The sequence below is a fragment of the Diabrotica virgifera genome, chromosome 4 (assembly GCF_917563875.1).
Source record: "Diabrotica virgifera virgifera chromosome 4, PGI_DIABVI_V3a".
NCBI lineage: Eukaryota > Metazoa > Arthropoda > Insecta > Coleoptera > Chrysomelidae > Diabrotica > Diabrotica virgifera.
Genome location: NC_065446.1, coordinates 215107417 through 215132315, shown reverse-complemented (window position 1 = coordinate 215132315; position 24899 = coordinate 215107417). Strand labels below are relative to the sequence as shown.

The window sequence follows — 24899 nt, the reverse complement described above, 5'->3', positions numbered from 1 at the left end:
CAAGCGCAATTGTATCTCGTTTAAGCCAAACCAAAATTCAGATTAAAAAAAACTAAGTTAGGTTTTATCGATGATTAATAGTTTATATTGTAATTAGTATATTGTATATTATACAATAGTAGAGACATTAAAATTAATTTTTTTGATGATTAAACTAATTTAAACAAATTTTATGTTCAAAATGACCGTTCACCTCTTGGTAATAAAAATACGGTTATCATTCTCCCGGAAAACAGTTTATATGGTGCCCGGGCAAAATTTTCCAATGTCTTCGGTGATCCTATTTTAACTCGTGAATGGTTTTCAACCTATTATTATCCCATTATACAGGGTGTTTCAATAATAATTGTCCATATAGTAACTGGAGAACCCTTGGCACAAAATACGAAGATTTACCCTAAAACACTTAAATAAAATGTGGTTCCTTACTGAGTTAGAGGGTGTTTTATCTAAAAATTTAAAAATTATTTTTGCTCAGCATTTTAAAACTATTCGACGTATCCTTTTCATACTTGGCAAAAAGTGCGACTACTATACAACCTACTAAACTATGATAAACAAACGTTTCTAGCTACTACCAGAGGCGTACGACAGGGGATAGTGAATGGTTGACCCTTCTCAAATTCTACGCCACTGGAGGAATTATTATTTTAGTGCCATTTTTAGATTCTCCAACACTTTATACGTAAATAATATAATCTTCATTGGTAACGATAAAGTCATTAGTTTTCGAAATATTTTAAGTTAAATATGAAACGGCACAGTTATTTTGATTAATTTATGGTATGATTCATATGATTAAAATTTAAAAATTATTTGTACCCCGTACTTTAAAACTATTTGGTGTATCGTTATCATACTTGGCAGAAAGTGTAGGCACTGTACACCCTACTAAATTAAGATAAATAAACGATTCTAGCTACTACCAGAGGCGTACGACAGGGGATAGTGGCTTATTGACCCTTCCCAAATTCTACGCCAGTGACGAAATTGTTATTTTAGTGTAATTTTTTGATTTTTCAATAATTTTTATGTAAATAATATAGTCTTCATTCGGAACGATAAAATGATAAGTTTTCGAGATATTTTAAATTAAAAATGAAGCGACACATTACATTAATCAAAATAACCGTGTCGTTTAATTTTTTACTTCAAAGATCTCGAAAACTAATGACTTTATCGTTACGAATGAAGAGTATATTATTTTCTTAGAAAGTATTGGAGAATCCAAAAATTGAACTAAAATAGCAATTCCGCCAGTGGCGTAGAATTTGGAAAGGGTCAACCATTCACTTTCTCCCGTCGTACGCCTCTGGTAATAGTCAGAAACGTTTGTTTAACACAATTTAGTAGTTTGTACAGTACCTATACTTCCTGCAAAGTATGAAAAAGATACGTTGAACAGTTTTAAAATGCTGAGCAAAAATAATTTTTAAATTTTTAGATAAAAGACCCTGTAACTCAGTAAGGAACCACATTTTATTTAAGTGTTTTAGGTTAAATCTTCGTATTTTGTGCTAAGGTTTCTCCAGTTACTATATGGACAATTATTAATGAAACACCTTGTATACGTATTAGACTTCGAACAGTCGCATAAAAAGTAATCAACTGTCGTTATAACGGAAAATTTTTTGGATGGTCAATGACTTTACCTTTGATAGTGCATCCGTAAATCAAATATTTTATCCGAGTATAATGTATCTTCGCACGCGTCCAAAATGAGATATAGAACAATCTTGTGGGAACCAAACATCATTTAAATTATTCCTTTCTTTTGTATGTATTTGGCTATTTTTGTTGATATCGTGCCGGTACACCTACAGTTACACCAGGAAAATAAGGTAAAAATATACCATGTTCGGGACACTTGAGCAGCTAGGTTGCAAATGGGTTTTTGGGTACTATATACCTAATACATTATAAATACAAAAATGCCCGTCACAGTTTGGACGAGAAATTTAGTTCTTAACAAATAAGGGTCAAAAATGAGAGTTTTTTTGGTTTAAATCGCTACAGGTAAAAATACGGTAATTAAATGTCTCATTTATAATATTTTCCTTTTAGTACATGAGCCAAGGTTTAAAATAGTGTTTTTTGAATTTTGGTCCAATTATTTGTTGTTTCAGAGATTGCAAAATAAAACTAAAATTTCGAAAATAAAAAATTTGCTATAACTTTTGCAAAAATTAATTTAGGACTTTTATTGCAAGAAAAGTTGAGTCAAACAGTCCATACAATGCACAAAAAATTTTAAGACGATACGTCAATTAGTTTAAATTTTATTCAATTTGTTTATCCCAAAGAGCTTTCCTTCTCAATGTTATTGTTCAGAAAATAATTATGATACTGCAATTTTGTGAAAACAACATGAAAGAAGAATAGTCATGTTTTCAAAGCATTTAAAAAAATCATTAAAAAGTCATTTTTATCACTCAGAAAACATTTTACTAAAATAGAGTCATTTTTGGCATATAAACAATTTGAATAACTTTGTTAATATTAACTGTAGGCTAAAACTACAATGGAATTTAAAAAACTGGTATTTTTATACGAATTTTCAAAGAAAAACTTTTCACCTAGGTTAATTACAGTCAAAGTTAGCCACTTTTTTTTATTTAATTGACGGCTACTTTGTTTATATCAATTAAGCAACCTAACTAGAGCCATTTTGAAGTTGAAGGTATATAGGTTATCTGTAAAAGTTTGATTAAACTTTGAACCTAAACAGAGTGGTTAATAAAGGTTTAAAGATGGCGTCCGAATGGAATTAATTCGTGGTCCGTGGAGGGGAGTTACTAAAATACGTGCACTCAACAAATGAAACTGATTCTGCAAACATATGCTGCGATTAATATCGCTGGAACTTGTTGATGGATTTTGATCATAATTTTTTTAATTTGTATGTACTCGTAGTCTTATAGAGTACGTTATGTATACACAACCCCACCTAACATTACAAAACGTTAGGGGGAGCTCCCCTTATCACTCAGGGATATGAAAAATAGATTACGACCGATTCTAAGACCTACCGAATATACATATTTATATAATTTCATAAAAATCGGTCAAGCGGTCTCGGAAGAGTATGGAAACTAACACTGTGACAGGAGAATTTTATAGATGAAATAATATATAGATGGCTATTAACAAATAGGGGTTGGTGATAGAAGAGTGAAAATTAAGGGTTGTATGTATTTTTAATTCTACATCATATAAAATTAAGGTAGATAATTTTGTCCAAAAAAATAAAAAAATGTCAGTGGACAACCCCCCTTATAACTTATGGGTATAAAAAATAAATTAAAACCTCTTCAACATCCTACAGGAAAAAACGTGTAAAATTTTATAAAAATCGGCCAAGCCGTTTCGGAGTAGTATGGTAACTAACACTGTTACAGGAGAATTTGATGTATATAGAAGTAACTGCGAATTAAATAATAAAAGTGGCTAACTTTGAACCTAATTAACCGAGGCAAAATTTTTTTTTCTGAAAATTCGTATAAAAATCCCAGCTTTTGAAATCCTAAAATAGAAGTAGATTTACTCTATAGCCAATATTAACAAAGTTTTTCAAATTGTTTAGAAGCCAAAAATGACTCTATTTTACTAAACTTTTTTCGGAGTGATCAAAATGACTTTTTAATGATTTTTTTCAATACTTTAAAAATATAACCATTATTCTAGCATACGGTTTCCACAGAATTTCTATGTCATTATTATTTTCTGAACAATAACATTGCGAAAAAAAGCTCTTTGCGATAAACAAATTGAATAAAATTTAAACTAATTGACGAATCGTCTTAAAATTTTTTGTGCTTTATATGGAATGTTTGACTCAACTTTTAGGGCAATATGAAAGTCTTAACGCCATTTTCGCAAAAGTTATAGCACATTTTTTATTTTTGAAATTTTAGTCTTATTTGTACCTTCCGAAACAAAAAATGATCGGACCAAAATTCAAAAAGTGCCATTTTAAACCTTGGCACATCTAAAAAAGAAAAATAGAATAAGATATATAATTACCCTATTTTTACCTGTAGCGATTTAAACGAAAAAACTGCCATTTTGACCCTTATTTCTTAATAACTAAGTTTCTTGTCCGAACTGTCACGGGCATTTTTGTATTTATAATGTATTAGGTATATAGTACCCAAAAAATCTATTTGCAATCTAGCTGCTCAAGTGTCCCGACAAAAAACCTTATTTCTCTGGACTAAATGCGTCCATAAAGTAACGTATAAATTCATTATTAGCCAAATTAACAACATTATTAGAAATTCCCGAAACAGGTCGATTATTATTTTTAAATTATGATTTTTTGGCATATATATCATACTAGTGACGTCATCTGTCTAGGCGTGATGACGTAATCGATGATTTTTTTTAAATAGGAATAGGGGTCATGTGATAGCTCATTTGAATGGATCTACAATTCTCTATTCAGTAATATAACATACTTATCTATACAGGGTGTCCAAAAATTATTTTTAAATTAAATTAATTGACACAAAGAGAAGCATGTACCTATGTAATTTATTTAATTCTAAATACATTTTACTGCATCAGAAAACCTAGAAAAATTTTATTCAAAAAATATACTTTGATTTTCGCTTATATGAAATGTTCAAACTGCAAAGAGGCAGGTGGTTGGTAGCTTTAATATTGAATTTATGCGAAAAACAATATTTATTTGTCAAATAAACATGTTTTTCCTGTTTTCTGAAAACAGTAAAACGTATTTTGAATTAAATGAATTACAAACATTCTTGTTTTTGTCTCAATTAATTTAATTAAAAAAATATTTTTTGGACACCCTGTATAAATAATTATATTAATATATATATTACTGAATAGAGAATTAAATACCCTTTCTAATGAGCTATCACACGACCCCTATTCTCATTTAAAAAATCATCGATTATTTCATCACACCCGAATGGATGACGTCAGTAGTATGATATATATGCCAAAAAACCGTAATTTAAAAATAGAAATCGACCTGTATCGAGAATTTCTAATAATGTTGTTAATTTAGCTAATAATGAATTCATGCATTACTTTATGGACGCACTGTATATGTGATATCGCCGGTCCGGAATAAGAATAACGTAACTGCAAATATCTAAATTTCTCGGGAGAGCAAAAAACAATTTTTAAACTAGGGATTAAATGAGGTGTATCGTCCCGGATCATCGCACAGTGGTTCCAAATGCTGAAAACGTGGTCATGAGGCAAAAAAAGTCCCTATCTAGAGATTTTCATGTTTCAAACAGTTGTTTTCTCATATTATCGTAGTATACAGTATATACAGTATAGTATATATACGTAGTATACAGTATATATCGTTGTATACGCAGGTATAAGGATCAGACTGGATGTATTCCGGTTCATAGCTTAGGAATAAGTGAGCCATATCTGAGGTTATTTTGGCCGGCACAGAAAGTGAAAGAGAACGCACATACATATTGAAAACGCTGTAAAACGTATTGTAATTTATCAATTTTATCGCTGTAAAGCAAATCCTTCTCTTTTAAGTATGTAATAATGTAAGATGTAAGTTGAATTAAGATTTAGTAACAATAAATGCATTAAGTTTGTTAATGCATAATAAATATTAAAAATATATTTCAAATAATTAAAATTTTGTAAAGATACATTCAAAAAGTACAAAATCCTGCATAATTCTGCGACTAATGGTTATTAATCTTAAAATATATAAGTAGTAAGCCCTATAAGTTCTATAGCCCTCTGGAAGATATAACTGGTAGAATACAACTGTTGGATACCCTTTTCTTTAGAGTTATTGGTATCTTTTTGTTTTTAAACACGTACGACAGGGGAAAGTGAATGGTTGACCCTTTACAAATTCTACGCCACTGAAGAAACTGCTATTTTAGCATAATTTTTAGATTTTCTAATACTTTTTATGCAAATAATATACTCTTCATTCGTAACGATAAAGTCATTAGTTTTCGAGATATTTGAAGTTAAAAATGAAAAGGCATACTTATTTTGATTAATGTATTATTCTCCTTCGTTTTTAGCTTCAAATATCTCGAAAACTAATGGCTTTATCGTTACGAATGAAGAGTATATTTTTTACATAGAAAGTATTGGAGAATAAAAAAATTGCACTAAAATAGCAATTGCTCCAGTGGCGTAGAATTTGAGAAGGGCCAACCATTCATGTTCCCCGTCGTACGCCTCTGGTAGTAGCCAGAAACGTTTGTTTAACATAATTTACTAGATTGTACAATACCAGCATCACTTACCAAATTTCGTGTTGTTGCCCCGTGCCTGTCAGGAAATATTAAAAAAAAAATAAAATAAAAGTTTAACTTTGACACCCTTTTAACTTTTGTAGTAGGGTAAGTTAGCTTAAATCGACCTATTTTAAGCTTAGGAATCTAAGGTTAAGCTATGGCCCATTGTTTACCAAACACCCTGTATACTCTTCGACACTTTCGATTTCACTTACATCTAAGTCGATTGAATCGTGGAGTAAATATTACAGTGGACAAAATAATTTCTTTTTATTTTCTCCTAAATACCTTGTAAAAAAAGATCTAAAAAACAACCGTTCCATTAGTTTGCTCTCACGTAAACATTATACAGTATGTCCCTGTAAGTTGTATCTATATGGAAAACTTTTTTATTTTTAATTTTACGAAAAAAAGTTATTCTTCATAAAAAGCTCTGCATGGTCCAAAACCTAAGATATCAAATCCTAAGATCCTCAACCTAAGATCAAATATCAAATTTTATGAAAATCATACGAGACATGTCAAAGATTTTGAATTTTATTCAAGAGTAAAGTAGCTTTATTTTTCAAAATATTGAAAATTGCTATTATGAAAAGTTGTTTGGAATTAAAAATTATATTCTAGTATGCATACATCCTTCTAATTGAATTTTTTTTTGAAAAATTATGGATATAACATTAGTTTTAGTTATTTCAATTCAGACAACTCCTTTATTATTAATTTTACGAAAAAAAAATGATTCTTAATAAAATGTTCTGCATGGTGTAAAACCTAAAATACCTGTGTAAAACCTTATGTCAAATTTTATCAATTTTATACGAGGTATATCAAACAATATGAATTTCGCTCAAGAGTAAAATACGTTTATTTTTCACAATATCGAAAATTGTTATTATGAAAGGTTATTTAGAATTAAAAACTATGTTTCAGTATGTAATTACATCCTTCTAATTGAAATATTCTGAGCTATAAAGGTACTTTACTTTTGATCTAAATTTATCTTTTTTGACATACCTCGTATAAAATTGATAAAATTTGATATAAGATGGATGTATTTTAGGACTTAGACTTCTTTCATCTAGATTCTTTCAATTAGAAAGATGTAATTGCATATTAGAATATAGTTTTTAATTCCAAACCACTTTTCATAATAGCATTTTTCAATATTATGAAAAATAAAGCTACTTTACTCTTGAGTGAAATTCAAACTTTTTGACATACCTCGTACAAAACTCACAAAATTTGATATCTGATGGTTGAATCTTGAGTTTTGGACCATGCAGAACTTTTTATAAAGATTAACTTTTTTTCGTAAAATTAATAATAAAGGGACATAAATTAATAATAAGGGATACAACTTAAAGGGACATACTGTATAAACTTTTCATAAAAATTGTCAAAAAAAGACTGAAGGCTAAGTTAGACTTCTATCTATTAGCCAAGAGGACAAGCTGGATTTAGATCAGGATACAGAACCAAAAACCACTTACTATGATAAAGAACCTGTTTGCAGGTTCGCAAAAAAGCGTCTGCAAAATACAAATAACCATTGGCACTGATATTCGTGAAATAGGAAAAAGCATTCGGTACTACAAGCCAGCAGAAAATGTTAAAAGCATTGGCAGTAATAGACTATCGCTACACTAAAATAATCAAATACAGTGAACTCTCCCTTGAACCGACAGTAGTCGTTCCGCATAAAGTATCCGTTTAAAGAAGCTGTCCGTTAAAGAGAAAAAAAAATATGTTGACTTAAATTTTTTTAAAATAAGTGCATGTGGATATATAATATATATATATATATATATATATATATATATATATATATATATATATATATATATATATATATATATATATATGTATATATATATATATATATATATATATAATAACATATATATAATAAATATATAATAATATATATATAATAAATATATAATAATATATATATAATAATATATATAATAAATATATAATAATATATATATAATAATATATATAATAAATATATACATGTTTAAAAAGAGATACTATAGTATTTTTACTACAAAAGCGATACTACGTAGGTCAAAATTTTTGACGTAAGAGAACTGTCAAAACATTTAAATGTGACTTTTCATTATTGCCATGTTTATAATAAACATGGCAATAATGAAAAGTCACATTCTAATGCGACTTTTCAAAACATTAGAATGTGACTTTTCATTATTGCCATGTTTATAATAAACATGGCAATAATGAAAAGTCACATTCTAATGTTTATAATAAACATGGCAATAATGAAAAGTCACATTCTAATGTCTTGACAGTTCTCTTACGTCAAAAATTTTGACCTACGTAATATCGCTTTTGTAGTAAAAATACATAGTTTAATATTACATAACACAAGTTGTGGATGACCACGCAGCATCGTCTGTGAACATCGATTATTGAACTTTTCGACTTTCTCTCTGCGTTCTTCTATCAAAATATCATATTGGTACAAAATAGAATTGTAATCCTATCTTTGAAAGCCTTGACTCCAATGCACCTTTCTCGTTTCAGAGTATAAGTTTTCTTAGGTAATGCTCTAAAGTCTAAAAAATAATCCCGTCTCATCTGCGTTAATAATGTCTCGCAGAGAGTAGGTACCTACCTACTGTCATTAAAATGAGCAGTTTTTCCTTCCAGGTAAAAACTACTAATAGATCTACAGCAGCTGCTTCGTCACATACAGATTTGAAGGAAATATTGTGTCGTTTACAACATTTCTCGAGCCATCCACAAGAAACTTTCATATCAACGCTTAGTTCCCTGGCAACTTCTAATGCCTTTTCTTGAATAAAAAACTCATACAGAAGTAAAAACTTCAAGTTATATACTGGTATAAAATAGTTTATTAAAGAACTTAATAAAATGCCGTACAAAACGTTTTCGTTCTAATTCAGAACACCTTCAGTGCCTAGAATGAAGTATTTCCACGTTATATTAGGGCAACAAGGTTAAAATTGTGACTGTTAATAAGAAAGACACGTGGAGAATACTTACATTCTGCTAAGTAGTTGTAACTAGCACACTAATTAAAGTGGTAACTTCAAAAGATATGGCGTACGTATTAAATTTTGTGAAAATATTGTGACTACCAGTCGATGTTAAAAGATTAAATTAAGTTCATGTACTTCTAATCAAGTGTAAAATTCTTTAAAGAGTCTTTGCATGCTGGAACTACTTTTTCTTCTTCGTGGAAAATATTCCATAATTTTGTAACGACAAACAAATCTTCTCTCTTGAGAGTTTTATCTTGAATTTTTGCTCTTAATCCTTCTCGTGTTTCTTTTTCGTTTCCGTAAAGCCATGTACAATCGAACAGTCGACAGCCAAGGTCAATTGCGGTTTTCACAGTTTCTTGGACTTCTCCAGGAGTCGCCAAACATGTACCGAGACCAAAGCTTGGATAATACGTCCCATTGTTTAGAGTTGTATTTACTGTCTGACATTGTTTGTAAACTGTCTACAAATATTGAAGTTTTTGTACTACTTTTGTCTATATGTTGTAACGTTTAGGTTTTCCCAGTGTAGATTTTAATCCAGTCCCCCATACCTTCACGCATTTTTGGCTTAACTGATTAGATTTTAGTCTCTATCGGCGTGTTTTTCTTAGAAATACACATGTGCCTTATCGATAGCTGCGTTCTCAGGCCAAAAAGTGAGCTTTTAATACCTTTTTGGATAAACTTTGCCTCTCATAACTCACTTAAGAATTAGGTTCGCTAAGCCCTTTTCGAGTGTTAACAAATCCGTTTTTAAATATTTCACACAGTTTCCCATTGGCTGGAAAACCCCACTCTACCCAAAACGACGCTTAGCGTTCATAAAAAGCACAAATTCTTAAAATTCTGCATCATTTGTGAGTTGAGTTTTGATAAAGTGCAGTCATGTGATTTCCAGTGGCCATAGATTTCCATAAAATAAAAGACTTTTTAGTTTGAGTTTAATATGCGTAACGTTTTCAGATTTTTTTATGTAAATTTATATTGAGAGTACTGTTAAGTATTAGTTTATGATTTAAGCAAAGAGCTCTTTCTTTTTTTGTTGTAAGTGAACGGTAAGAATTTTAAGTTTTATTTGGAGTACCGACTTTCAGTTTATTTTTTTTTGTGAATAAGAGTTATTCGTTCACTTACATTTTACATTTCGTATTTTGTCGGTTTTATTGTGTTGGTGAATACACCAGTTTATATGCAATTTGTTAAACACTTTTAAATGATTATTGTGTAATTTTTGTTTTTGTGGTTGACGTTTTTACGCTTCATTGGCATATATTATGTGAATATTAAGAGATGTCATTGAGTATTTTAATAAATGTTTTATTAAAGTGTACGATGTTGAATTTTATTTAATTAATTATTATTTACAGCTCAAGACTAGAATATTATTGTGTTGTGGTAGCAGCGTTGCTAATCTTTCTTTTGTAGCGTTAAGTCTCGTATTAGAGTTACTAATTTCTTTTTTGCGTTACGTATTGTTAATTGTTCCTTTGAGTATTTGTTGGTCAAAATACCTGGCGCCCTCTGTTTTTTAGTTTGTGTATTCAGTATTTACCTTTTCTTAGAGTCCATGTGTCAAACCATCAGTTAATGTTATCTACTTATCTTTTGTCTATCGTCGTTTTGCAACGTGGCCTTTGTTTCGTGAATGTGAACGATTGGACCTTTCCATCTTCGGTCATTCCTTATTCCATCTAAGGATAATATCGTCCTCATCCTTCTGGTTCAGCCTTCATGACCTCTTGTCCATCCGATCGTTATAATTTGGATATGGAAAATATAGAAAGTTGGAAACAATTAATAGTCCAGTAAATAAACGTCAATTACGGCGAAATTATCCAAAAACCGATGGACAAAACGTATTATCGGGTGGAGACTGAGACAAGAAGTACTACAGAGCAGAGGACGCTCATCAACCATACGGACTGGCTAAAGCGTGTTAGCAGTAACTGGACGTAAACTGCACAATACAGATACAGATGGAAAGAGCTGAGCTAGATGAATGTTCAGCAGTGGATGCGTACAGATTGATGATAATGATGACTGTGCACTTAGGTGTCAACCACATTTTCTGAGTCTTGACTTTTTTTTGTGGAATGGGTAACAAAAGAGTAAGTATCAACATGAAAAGCTAAAAATTACTGTATAAGTTTTAAAAAGTCACTTAGATTCCTAGTTATTTCAAGCCTTCTAATGATAGTTTATATTTTTAACATACCTATACAGCAACCAATTTTATAGATATGATTAATGTTATACAGACTCCTTCTGATGTTTATTGTTTTGGTCTTTATGGTGTATGCGATCTTGTGTGAGTCCAGGAATTAGAATAACTAACAAGTAGATAATAATTCGTATATTACGTACCGTTTACTTTTGAAAAACAATATACTGATATTAATTTCATATAGATACTAGTCTTGTAATTATATAAATAAAAGCGTGTTGAATAAATTATACAGTTATGATAAAAAATTAGAAAGAAGAAGATTTACTCCTGCAATGTAAATGGATACTCAGGATTATCTTTTAATTCTTCAGCATGGCAGACTCTAACATTACAGTTGAACTCATCAATAACAGCCATTTCTTCATCTGTTAAACTAAAGTCAAAAATATCAATATTTTGCTTAAGTCTGCCGGCATTAGATGATTTGGGGATAGGTATGGTACCGTGTTGATAGACATATCGCAAAACAACTTGAGCACTACTCTTTTTGTATTTTTCGCCAATTTGAACCAATCTAGGATCTTGCAAAGACAGCATTTTATCGCCTGGTTTAGCCCACGGTCTCGCAGGGGAACCTAGTGGTGAGTATGCCAATATTTGTATTCCACGACTCTTGCAAAACTGAATAAGCTTTTTTTGATTAAGAAATGGAGTAACCTCTATTTCATTCATAACTGGTTTTATGGTACATACATCTAATATTCTCTGCACTTGCTTTGAATTAAAATTTGACAAACCGATGCTCTTGACCAAACCAAGTCGGACACATTCTTCCATACCTTTCCAGGTCTTACAGAAATCATATTCTATATTTTGAGAATCTTTAAATGGGAGTTGAATGTTGAAATCTTTGTTCTTAGTTGCACAAGGCCAGTGAATCAAATACAAATCAACATAATCAAGCCCAAAATTTTTTAAAGATTCTTTGCATGCTGGAACTACTTTTTCTTCTTCGTGAAAAATATTCCATAATTTTGTAACGACAAACAGTTCTTCTCTTTTGACAGTTTTATCTTGAATTTTTGCTCTTAAACCTTCGCCTATTTCTTTTTCGTTCCCGTAAAGCCATGCGCAATCGAACAGTCGATAACCAAGGTCAATTGCGGTTTTCACAGTTTCTTTAACTTCTCCAGGAGCCGCCAACCATGTACCGAGGCCAAAGCTTGGACAGTGGGCTCCATTGTTTAGAGTTATATTAGGTACTGACATTTTATTTATCCTAAAAATAAAATATTGTTTTAAAGTTTATTTATTTGAAAAATAAAAATGCAAAATAAATCGTTTACAAATATTAGAGAGTTTGTTATATGCAGATATTCGCTCTGGTGGAATAAATTTAAACTATTATTAGGCAATTGATTATGTACTATAGAAAGGAACTACAACGTTAACGCGCTTTTATTATTTCATATGGTCAATGAATCTCTATATATGAAAAAACCGCGGAGTGCTACCATTTAAAGAGGTGCGTTTTTGAGAAATGGGTGAATTAGTCCCTGGGCACAGGTTACATTAGGGTGAGTTCTATGCACTTTTGGTACAAACACGTCTACATAAAAATTGTTCCTGGTTAAATTTTCGATCTAAATATAACTTTTTAAAGTAAAAGATACTTTTTTTTTACAAAAATATATTCAAAAGAAAAAGCACAAAGAAACCCAAAAGAAAGAAATTTTGTTTTTTGTTCCATAACTTTTATCCACGGGGATAGAGGTATAGACATTGCTTCCCAGAAAAAAAACTCACATATTTTCTCTTTAAAATGATGTTTGGTAGAGGTCATTAGGATTTACAGTTTTCGAAATATGATTTTTCAAAGTTCGCCAGTCACAGCAATTTTGGGCAGTTTTCCTTGTTATTTTGCAAATATTGTTCTGTAACTTTTTTCTATGCAACTTTAGGCATATGCAATGGTACATGTAAGAGGAATAGAAATCAATTACCTTTAAAATGTTCTACTGCATAATGTTGTACGACTTCTTTTAAAGAAGTTATCCTTTTCAAGATTTTATACTTTTAACGAGTTTTTATAGTTTTACGATTATTTTTAAATTTCCCATTATAACTTTTTTTCTTCTATATTTAGGTATATATTATATAATAAAAAAAGAAAGCTTATTCTGTTTACTTTGAAATGGTGTATTATAAAAACTTCTAGGGTTATTTTTGAATAAGATATGCTTTTTCAAAATGTAATAAGTACTTGCAACGATTTTTGATTTTAGGATTATTTTTTAAATTTCTCATTATAACTTTTTTATGTCATTCTGTGTTATGATTGAATCTTATTTTTTATAGGTAATACTTTGGATCCACTTGACTCGGCCGGGCAAACTTCAAAATATGGATTAATTCCAATATTTACTCTCAAAGCTTCGGCACCACAAGATTTGCTTTAAAATGCTATTTTTAAAATGTAAATGTACCAAAGGATGTACAAAAAACTGCGGATGTAGGTAGATAGGAATTAATCGTTCAATATTCTGCAAAGGGTGCATGTACATGGGTACTAATTGTGGGAACTCTAGGATAACTGAGGTGTCAGAGGAAGATATTGAAGCTAATGCTAACGAAGAGATGGACTTTGATTTTGAAAATTTTTTTCAAGGTGGACAAGCTGAGTTGGTGGGGCCACATGAAAAGAATGAGAAGAAACATACCAGTAAGGAAAGTATGGGAAGCAAGAATTCAGAAAAAAAGAAACAGAGGAAGACCATCAGAAAACTGGGATACAACCATTGCGAAGATTATCCAAAAGAAAGGGAAAACCGTAGCAGAAGCAAGCAGACTGGCGCAAGATAGAAAACAATGGTCAAAGTTTGTGCACACGTGAATAGACATTAGTCCCGACACTGAAAAGTAAAAGGGACTTAAAAGACTATATATATATATATATATATATATATATATATATATATATATATATATATATATATATATATATATATATATAATTTTTTAAATGTCAACAGTTAAATAATTTTAACTAAAGTGATGTTTTATAAGACTAATGTTTATGTAATTTTTGTAAAAGAAATAATTTTAAATAATAAAGGTATAAAAATATTAAAGAATCACTCGGTTTCCATTATTTAAATATAGATTATACACCATTTTAAAGAACAGAAAGTAAGCCCTCTTTATTAAGCAATATATAGTATATTCATGTACAAGAAAAGAAGTTATAATGAAAAATTTTAAAAACAATCCTGAAATCAATTATCGTTGCAAGTACTTATTACATTTTGAAAAATAATATCTTATTCAAAAATAATCCTAGAATTTTTTAATACACCTTTTTAAAGTAAACAAAATAAGCTTTTTTTATAATATAATATATACCTAAATGTGGAAGAAAAAAAGTTATAATAAGAAATTTCAAAAATAATCGTAAAAAATGTAAAAAATAATATTTTTTTTATATTAGATATTATATAATATATAATATAATATTATATTAAATATACTAGATAAAATATAATATTATATAATATATAAGATATTATATAATAATATTATTTTATTTTTATATTATATTATAAAAAACCGTTAAAAGTATAAAACCTTGAAAAACCATAATCTCTTTTAAAAAAGTCGTACAACGTTATACAGTAGACCATTTTAAAGGCAATTTATTTCTATTTCTATTACGTGTACCATTGCATATACCTAAAGTTACGTAGAAAAAAGTTACAGAACAATATTTGCGAATTAACAAGGAAAATTGCTGTGAGTGGCGAAATTTGAAAAGTCATATTTCGAAAACTGTAAATCCTAATTACCTCTACTAAACAACATTTTAAGGAAGAAATATGTAGGCTTTTTTTCTGTGAAGCAATGTCTATACCTATATCCTCGCGGACAAAAGTTATGGGACAAAAAACAAAATTTCTTTCTTTTGGGTTTCTTTGTGCTTTTTCTTTTGAATATATTTTTGTAAAAAAAAGTATCATTGACTTTAAAAAGTGATTTTAGATAGGAAATTTAACCAGGAACAATTTTTATGTAGGTATGTTTGTACCAAAAGTGCACAGAACTAACCCTAATGTAACCTGTGCCCAGGGACTCATTCACCCATTTCTCAAAAACGCACCCCTTTAAATGGTAGCACTCCGCGGTTTTTTCATATATAGATGTCCACTGACCATATAAAATAATAAAACCCCGTTAACGTTGTAGTTCCTTTTAGCTATCTTATTTTGAATATAGTCATTAGCCTATATAAGTGGTATAAATAAACCAGATAATTGTTGATTTGATTGGAATTTGGTGACTATTAAGAAATTTTTAGTAAATTTCAGCATTATGAGTCAATTAAAATATTTAATGTCCGACTGGTCTATTATTTGACAAATAATGGCATTATTTCGAAGTCTATTAAGTACGATATAACGCCCAAGGGTGTGTTATTGAAAAATAACGCCCTAGGGCCTATTAAATTAAAATAACGAGTTAAATACTGTCAAGTTGACAAATAAAACTCTAAGTAAAACTATGGTTACCACAATTACGTTACGACTATTTCTGGTAAATATACTTATTTGAAAACTAATTAATTCAAAATTCATTCAAATTTTTTGCATATAAAGAATAATTTAGTCGGAAATTAAACGTTGAAGGCACCACGGGTATTACAATAATAACGCTTTCGGTCAACGTATATACCACGGGCCGAAGGCCCTCGTTCTATACACCATTGACCTCAGGCGTTATTATCCTTATAATCCCCTTGGTACCTTAATAACTATTAATTCAGATCGGTATTGTCCTGTTCCTCAATTGAATGTTTGTTTATACCATTTATATCGGCCATTTTCCTGCATTCGACCTGCCCTCTATATGAAGGTTTAATCGCGAATAGAAAGATAATAATATAGAAAGATGAAAACAATTATATAATAAATTATTAGCCACATAAATATTGAATAGTAAACAATACCCACGTTAAACGGAAAAATTTCTTACTGCATTATATTCTGCACGTCTAGACAAGATTTATAAAATAAAGTGTTTTACAAGAATAACTTATGGCAACATCAATAAACTACGTCGTAAAAAATTTGGACCTTTTAATGCCCTTCCCTTCCGCCCTGTCGTAAAGCGTCGTTTCTAGTTGTGGCCATCCACCATGTCGACGTCGGAATTGTAACTCAGGATCCATCTTTTCCGTGATTTAAAAAAAGTCAATGTTATTTCTGGTTGCTTCTAAATTAAGTATAATATTTATTTATGAAACATTTCGTGAAGTATGCTTTTTGCGAAGGCACGCGATGTTTAGAGCATGAGCGACAGTGAAGCGAGGGCTATACATGGCGTAAGTTAGCAAAAAGTACTTCACGCACAGTTTCATACAATATTTTATCTACGATAAACAAATAAAAAAACTGTAACACTTCGTCACTGGAATTTATTTCTATTCTACAATTTTTAGAACTTTGACATTTAAAAATTCTAACTTCTTTCAAACCACAAAACTGTCAAAACTTTTGTTGTAATTTATTGCTCATTATGTCATCACCATGACAACGCAAACGTTAAGTATATTTGATAATATGAAAGTGTGTGAAAAACAGTGCAAAAAAGTAAATCTCATTTAAAATACATTGTTACTTCACGCACACTTTAAATCCTTCACGCACTGATATCTATAATGACAGTTTTCACAAACTCAAAACTTATACATAATATGACATAGAGTAGATAAAACTATATTTATATGAATGTATCATAAGAAGAATAATTAATTAAAGCTAATCCTTCTTCTAAACTAAAGCCATCTTCTAGCTTTCTCATTAAGTCAACATTAACAGTCTTTGGCATCATAAAAAGAAGAATAGAGTGAATATAACATTTTACTCTTCTATGTCGGATTTGCAGATTGAGTCTTTGGTTACTCAGAAATTTCCCCATCTTCAAAAGGCTGCTCTTAATTTCTCTATTCTTGATCGAATTTCCGATTTAAGATTTACATCTTCCGTAATCCAGACTTCTAAATACATATTATACAGGGTGTTTGATGAAGAATGGGCCTTATATTATGCTTAGATACCTGAGGTTAAAATAGGTCGATTTAAGCTAACTTACCTTAGTACGAAAGTTGATAATAATTGAAATACAGGGTGTCAAAGTTAAACTTTTATTTTATTTATTCTTGAATTTTTTTTTAACAGGTAAGAGCTATATAACACGAAATTTGCTAAGCCGTTGTTTTCCGCGATTTTTTGGGGCGAGAAATCTAAATTCGCCACCAAAATAGTTATTTTTCTACAACCACTATTCAAAGTGCACTTTTCTGCACGGTTTTATGTTAGCAAACTTGATATTTTCTCACAGTATAAGATATTTGACATTAGTGTGCAGAAAAGTGACGTTTCTGTGCCGCAAAGTGACGTTTCTGTGCCGCAAAGTTCTTTTCTGCACAGTTGACTACCTCATTCTGAGTAACGTTATATTCTGTTTACATCCGTGGACTACCGCATTCTGAGTAACGTTATATTCTGTTTACATCCGTGGTTAAACTTTAGACAAATATATAACCTATAAGACAATTATTATATTTAACTATAGCATAGAAACTAAATTATGGATGTTACAACTGTTTTATTTTACAATTTTATTCTTATTAAACATTTTATAATTATCAAATAACCAATAAGGATTTAGCAACCTGTGCAAGAGACGTCGAATGAAGTAGGTTTTGTGTAAATCCGTGACTGCATAAATATAATGTCAATAATGTGTAATAATTGTTTAAATTTAAACAAATTAAGGCAATGCATTAATTTTTTAACTGATTTCTGTGCAATTTATTTAGGTATAAGGAATTTAAATTGATTAATAGGTATTAATTAAATACAGTTTAAAATTTATCACATAGGTACCTATTATAATTAATCGTCGTTTGGAAATTGTGATTTTTATTTTTAGGAAAAACTGTGCTTGTAGAAAAAGTATAGTGTGAAACACGTGCAGAAAGGTAATTTCTCACTCGTTTGAATTGCGGCACTCGCTTGCGCTCGTACCGCAACTTTTCAAACTCGTGAGAAATTAGTACCTTTCTGCACTTGTTGCACAATATACTATTTCCTAACAAGTGCAGAAAGTCATACTTTTCCGCACGCGACTGTAGTTTTCCGAACAACGCGAAGCGGGAATTCGGCAAGCAGTCGAGTGCAGAAAAGAGACTTTCTGCAAGCGTTAGGAACAATATTTTTTCTACGAGTCTTTAAAAAATGACCAAATCTTAATCAATTAATTTAATTAATATGAAAATTCCATACCTGTAATTTTGAACCAATCAAAATACGTTTTTTTTGACAGATCACCATGGCAACGGAGGTATTTTATCGGAAATTTTTTGCTCGTGGGGTACCCAACAGCGAATTATAGTGGAAATTTTTTGACGTTTACAATAACAGAACATTTTTGACAGACTGGTTTTTATTTGTTTACATAATTTAGTTTTGATTCATTTTCTATCACTTGTAGTTACTCAAAACTTATGTAAAATTGAAGAATATACTATTTTCTATCTTGAAATGGTATTCCCATGCAACTACAATGAGTAGAAATTACGAATTTGAAAGCCTAAATAATTGCTGACAAAGCTATGGCGCGCTATTAATCTGTTCATGCAGCTTTGGATTTTCAAATGCAAATTTGGTGTGGAATTTTCTTACAGAATACCACGCGAAGTCAAATTAATATCCGGAAATTTTTTTTTTGATCATGAATATTTTTAGAAAATTTCCCTCGTCTGCGACTCGGGAAATTTTCAAAATATTCATGATCTCAAAAAAATTTCCGGAAATAATTTGACCTCTAGTGGTATTACTAGTGAAAATTCATACACAAATTAATTCTTTGACAATGGTTGTCAAAACCAAATTTTCAGCATAATTGGTTAGCATGACGACGATCTTGATTTCCATGACGACGATTCAAAATCACTGTTATTGTCTACTGATGTGACTTTCGAATATTATGTCAAAATTATTTTATTTCATCGAATTCTCGCGTTAATTTCATTAAAACATGAACACAATAAGATATATTTGAAATAAATTAGTAAATAATATCAAATATTAGTTTATTGCATGTATTATAATTACTTTAGGGCCATATTAACATATCTAAATTAACATGCGTGCGGAAAAGTAAAACGCGTGCGAAAAAGTAACACGCGTGCGGAAAAGTAAAACTTTCTAAACTAAAACGCGTGCGCGAAAGTAGACATTTTTGCACGCTCGTAGAAAAATGATGTTTTACCCAGAGGGCTCCGCATACGCCTTTCAGCGCTCATTTAATATGTTCAATTTTTTTATTACCCAGTTTGCATACTTTTTGAATCAAAACTTTTTTCTTCAAACGTCAAATAATGATGACATTACTTATCTAACTTGATCCTGTCAAAGTTTGATGTCTCCGCCGACAGCAGTTTTTTTCCCCATTTCTTTACGGCGGAGGGAAAAATTTTGTCATGGCAACAATATGAAACATGTCACAAAGCAACAATACAAATGTCATTAACAACAATTAAACATCATTTTTATTTATAGTAATATTAAAAGTACAATTAGTTAATGAGGCATTTTCAAAACTGAAACCGTGCAAAAATGTTCCCGACTCTTGATACGCATTGGTAATTGTTGATGATACTGATGGTCGAGCACAACTTTCAGCAATCATTCCCGATGTTGGCGAATCATGAGGGTTTAAAATTTTTTGAGCATTATCGTTCTTATTTCTTATTGAATCCTCTATACAGGGTGTTTCATTAATAATTGTCCATATAGTAAGTGGAAAAACCTTAACACAAAATACGAAGATTTAACCTATATATATATATATATATATATATATATATATATATATATATATATATATATATATATATATATATATATATATATATATATATATATATATATATATATATATATATATATATATATATATCAATCGGTTTTAAAACGTCTTGCGACGTTGTCCGATGCCTAATTTCCATGACACTCTATCATCCCATTGGCCCTCTCTAAGATCTCTTGCGCTCATCGCCTTCGTTATTCCCTCTCTCCAAGATTTCTTGGGTCTTCCTCTCTTTCTGCGGTTTGGTGGTACCCATTGCATAATTATTTTAGGGAGTCTTGAGTTATCCATCCTCTGGACGTGTCCGTACCATATCAGCTGTTTTCTTTCTATGTCTGTTGTTAGAGAGCCGTCAACCCCCATTAGCTGTCTTATCTCATCATTACGTATTCTCTCTCTGCATGACACTCCTACTGATCTTCTAAAAGCGTCCATTTCTACTGCCTCCAGTTTTCTTCTGTTGTTTTCGGTTATCCGCCAAGTTTCTACTCCGTACAATAGACTGCTTTTAATAAGAGATTCGTAGATATTGTGTTTTCTTATTTTTCCTATTTCATGACTCCATAGTACGCTGTTTAGACAACCTATTGTTTTTCTGGATTGTGTTATTCTTCTCTTTATTTCTTCATCATCTTTCCCCGTTGTGTCAAAAACGATTCCTAGATATGTGTAATGGTCGCAGGGCATGATTATTTCATTATTTTCTAATGTGATGTTCGATAGTTCGGTACCTATTGGCAGGTATTTTGTTTTTTTCTGTATTAATTTCTAATCCCCACTTTCTATATTCTTCTTGTAATTTCCTTGCCATGTACTCTAGATCATCTTTATCGTTTGCTATAACAACCTGGTCATCAGCAAACTGCAATGTATATAAGCAAATCTCTCCAAGGTCTACGCCCATGCCTCTGCATTTTCGTTTCCACTCTTTCAATGCTTTTGCAACATATATTTTAAATAAGGTCGGTGATACACAATTTAACCTAAAACCTAACCTAAAACCAAGATTTAACCTAAAACACTTAAATAAAATGTTGTTCCTTACTGAGTTACAGGGTGTTTTAGCTAAAAATTTAAAAACTATTTTTGCTCAGCATTTTAAAACTGTTCAACGTATCCTTTTCATACTTGGCAGAAAGTGCGATTACTAGACATCCTACTAAATTATGATAAACAAACGTTTCTAGCTGCTATCAGAGGCGTACGACAGGGGATGATGGATGGTTGACCTTTCTCAAATTCTACGCCACTGGAGGAATTACTATTTGAGTACCATTTTTAGATTCTACAATACTTTCTACGTAAATAATATACTCTTCATTGGTAACGATAAAGTCATTAGTTTTCGAGATATTTGAAGTTAAATATGAAACGGCACAGTTATTTTGATTAATTTATGATATGATTCATATGATTAAAATTTAAAAATGATTTGTAATACCCAGTACTTTAAAGCTATTTGGCGTATCCTTATCATACTTGGCAGACAGCGTAGGTACTGTACACCCTACTAAATTAAGATAAATAAACGTTTCTTGCTACTACCAGAGGCGTACGACAGGGGATAGTGACTGGTCGACCCTTCCCAAATTCTACTCCACTGACGAAATTGCTATTTCAGTGTAATTTTATGATTTTGCAATAATTTTTATGTAAATAATATACTCTTTATTCGTAACGACAAAATGATTAGTTTTCGAGATATTTGAAATTAAAAATGAAGCGACACAATACACTAATCAAAATAACCGTGTCGTTTCATTTTTAACTTCAAATATCTCGAAAACTAATGACTTTATCGTTACGAATGAAGAGTATATTATTTTCTTAGAAAGTATTGGAGAATCCAAAAATTGAACTAAAATATCAATTTCGCCAGTGGCGTAGAATTTGGAAAGGGTTAACCATTCACTTTCCCCCGTCCTACGCCTCTGGTAATAGCCATAAACGTTTGTTTAACATAACTTCGTAGTTTGTATAGTACCTAAACTTCCTGCCAAGTATGAAAAGGATACGTCGAATAGTTTTAAAATGCTGAGCAAAAATAATTTTTATATTTTTAGATAAAACACCCTGTAACTCGGTAAGGAACCACATTTGATTTAAGTGTTTTTGGTTAAATCTTCGTATTTTGTGCTAAGGTTTCTCCAGTTACGATATGGACAATTATTAATGAAACACCCTGTATATCCTTCGGCAACCGTGCTTGATTTCCAGCCCCCATGTCGTTTGAGGCATTCTAGATTTCCGCCTCCATCAATTAAAAGTGTTGCTGAAGTTCGTTGTAAAGAGTGACCCGTGTATGCGCTTGCATCGTTTAAATTTAAATAACTAGACAACTGTCAAACAACTGTAACCAGGGAGACACAAATCCCACCGACGACTTAATTATTTTAATTTCTAACATCTAGACGACTTTGATAGTTGTCACAGTTAATTTCGAGTAAAAATAGCGTATGAATTGTACTATTTATGGTTGAAAATTGCTACGTTTGAAGAAAAAATAGTATACTTTATTCGGCAAAGAAGCGACTTTTCTTGACTTGCCCTCTATTACTCGCCTCACTTCGTTCGGCGCGTAATATACTATTATTCTCTTAATATTTTTACCTAAAAAGGTATACCTAATACATTCATCTCGCTAAATTTAACCGTTTTCAAGATAAACGCATGTCAAAATCTGCGAGGCAACATAATTTTTTGCATAATAGTTGTACATTTTAGTGCAGTCACTGAAGGTTTTCGCCTCCGATTTCGTTGAACCTCCATTGATTTTCATGAAAATTGGTGAATAGTTAGAGAATACCTCAAGGAACAAACGTGACATAATGTCAACTTGCGCTTTTATCCTGGGGGTCGATTTGACCCCTTCTCGGGGTAAAAATTATTTTATTAAAAATAATACCATAAATCGATAGAGGGTCAAATTCTAAGCAAAATTTGTTATATAAAGTTATTAAAATAAATCAAAACTTTTTGAGTTATTAAACATCAAAGATTTTAATTTTTCGTGAGAAAAATCCAAAACCGATTTTTCATAAATAACTCAAAAACTATTAGGCCAGGAACCGAAGTTTTTCACCTCGCAATTTTTACAGAATGGATCGATTTGCATGAAATTTTGAGAATAAGTAGAGGATAGTCCAAGGATCAAAATCTATATGATTCCGAAAGGTGCTTTTACCATGGGGGTGGTTTCCACCCCATCTCGGGGGTGGAAATTTTTTATTATACTTTAATCGCCAAAGTTGATAAAAACATTCATTCTAAGCAAAACATGTTCTATACATTTTTTTGATAAAATTAATAGTTTTCGATTTATTCGTTATCGAAAGTGTTAATTTTGTATAGAAAAATCAATGTTTTTCGATATTACAATTCACTCAATTTTTGCCGTAGAAAAATTTTTTTCAAACCAAGTTGTTGGGAATTAAATAATATACAATTTTATATCGAAACATTTTTTCGTATCTCTGATGCTAATCTTTCTATTCTGTAGAAAATATAATTTTTTACCAAACTACAAAAATTCGGTAGTCGCTTTTAACTCCAATTTTTTAAAAACTAATCATTCTAAGCCAGTCAAACTTCTAGAATCTATTAATAATACATAAATAAATAAGAATTAATAAGGCCAATGACCAAAAACACCGCCAAGCTACATTATTGTGGTTCCAATTAGATTTCTCCGTTTTTTTTTCAAAAAAATATATTGATTTTTTAACCGTAACTTTTTGTTTTTTATCTTAAAAAGTTTGGTAAAAAAATAATTTTTTAGATTTTTACAAGATCTATAAGTCTACTAATATTAAATATTTTTAAAATCCTCAGTCGCAAAAAGCGGTGACTTTGAAAGGGTTGGTAAAGGGGGATTTTACATGTTATTACAAGTTTTAATTGTCAATAGCTCACTCAATTTTTGCCGTAGAAAAAATTTTTGCAAACCAGGTTCTTGGGAATTAAATAAGCTACAATTTCATATTGAAACATTTTTTCGTATCTCTGATGCTAATTTTGCTATTCTGAGGAAGAGGTCATTTTTTCCAAACTACAAAAATTCGTTATTCGCTTTTAACTCGCATTTTTTTAAAAACTAATCATTCTAAGCCGGTCAAACTTCTTGAATATATTAATAATACACAAGCAAAAAAGATCAAATAAGGTTAATGACTAATTTTAATTAGGGTGGTGATTACGGGGTTGCTTGCAATCACTTTTTCGCTGAAAAAAATGGTGACTGACATTCTTTTCATTATAAGTCACTTAATTTTTGAGATAGAGACTTTTTTTATTTCTGGTGATAGACAATTTTAAGTAATTTAAATTAGTTTGAACAAGTTGTCCTCGAAAAATACATAGTTTTCCCGTCTTTTGACTTTGAAACTACAATATTTAACATTTGACGAAGGAGAGCCAACATATAATAAAGTATAGCTCGATTACTATTGGTCCAAGAGGAAATTTCAAAAAACGATTTTGTTTATTTCTTCAAAAGGTACATTTTTGTTA

The 24899-nt window shown here is 30.5% G+C and overlaps 2 protein-coding genes across 2 annotated transcripts in view; both read right to left on the bottom strand.

The window, feature by feature from the left end:
- Positions 1-24899, bottom strand: part of LOC114338702 (protein artichoke) — a 422944-nt gene that overhangs the window by 116436 nt on the left and 281609 nt on the right. The window lies entirely within an intron of this gene.
- The window catches only part of LOC114338701 (aldo-keto reductase family 1 member B1-like), a 35346-nt gene continuing 22080 nt past the window's right edge, over positions 11634-24899 (bottom strand). Inside the window, exon 2 of the mRNA XM_050649869.1 lies at positions 11634-12741. Coding sequence (XP_050505826.1) covers positions 11784-12731 — 948 coding nt within the window. The 5' untranslated portion in view covers positions 12732-12741 and the 3' untranslated portion in view covers positions 11634-11783. The remainder of the gene's footprint in view (positions 12742-24899) is intronic.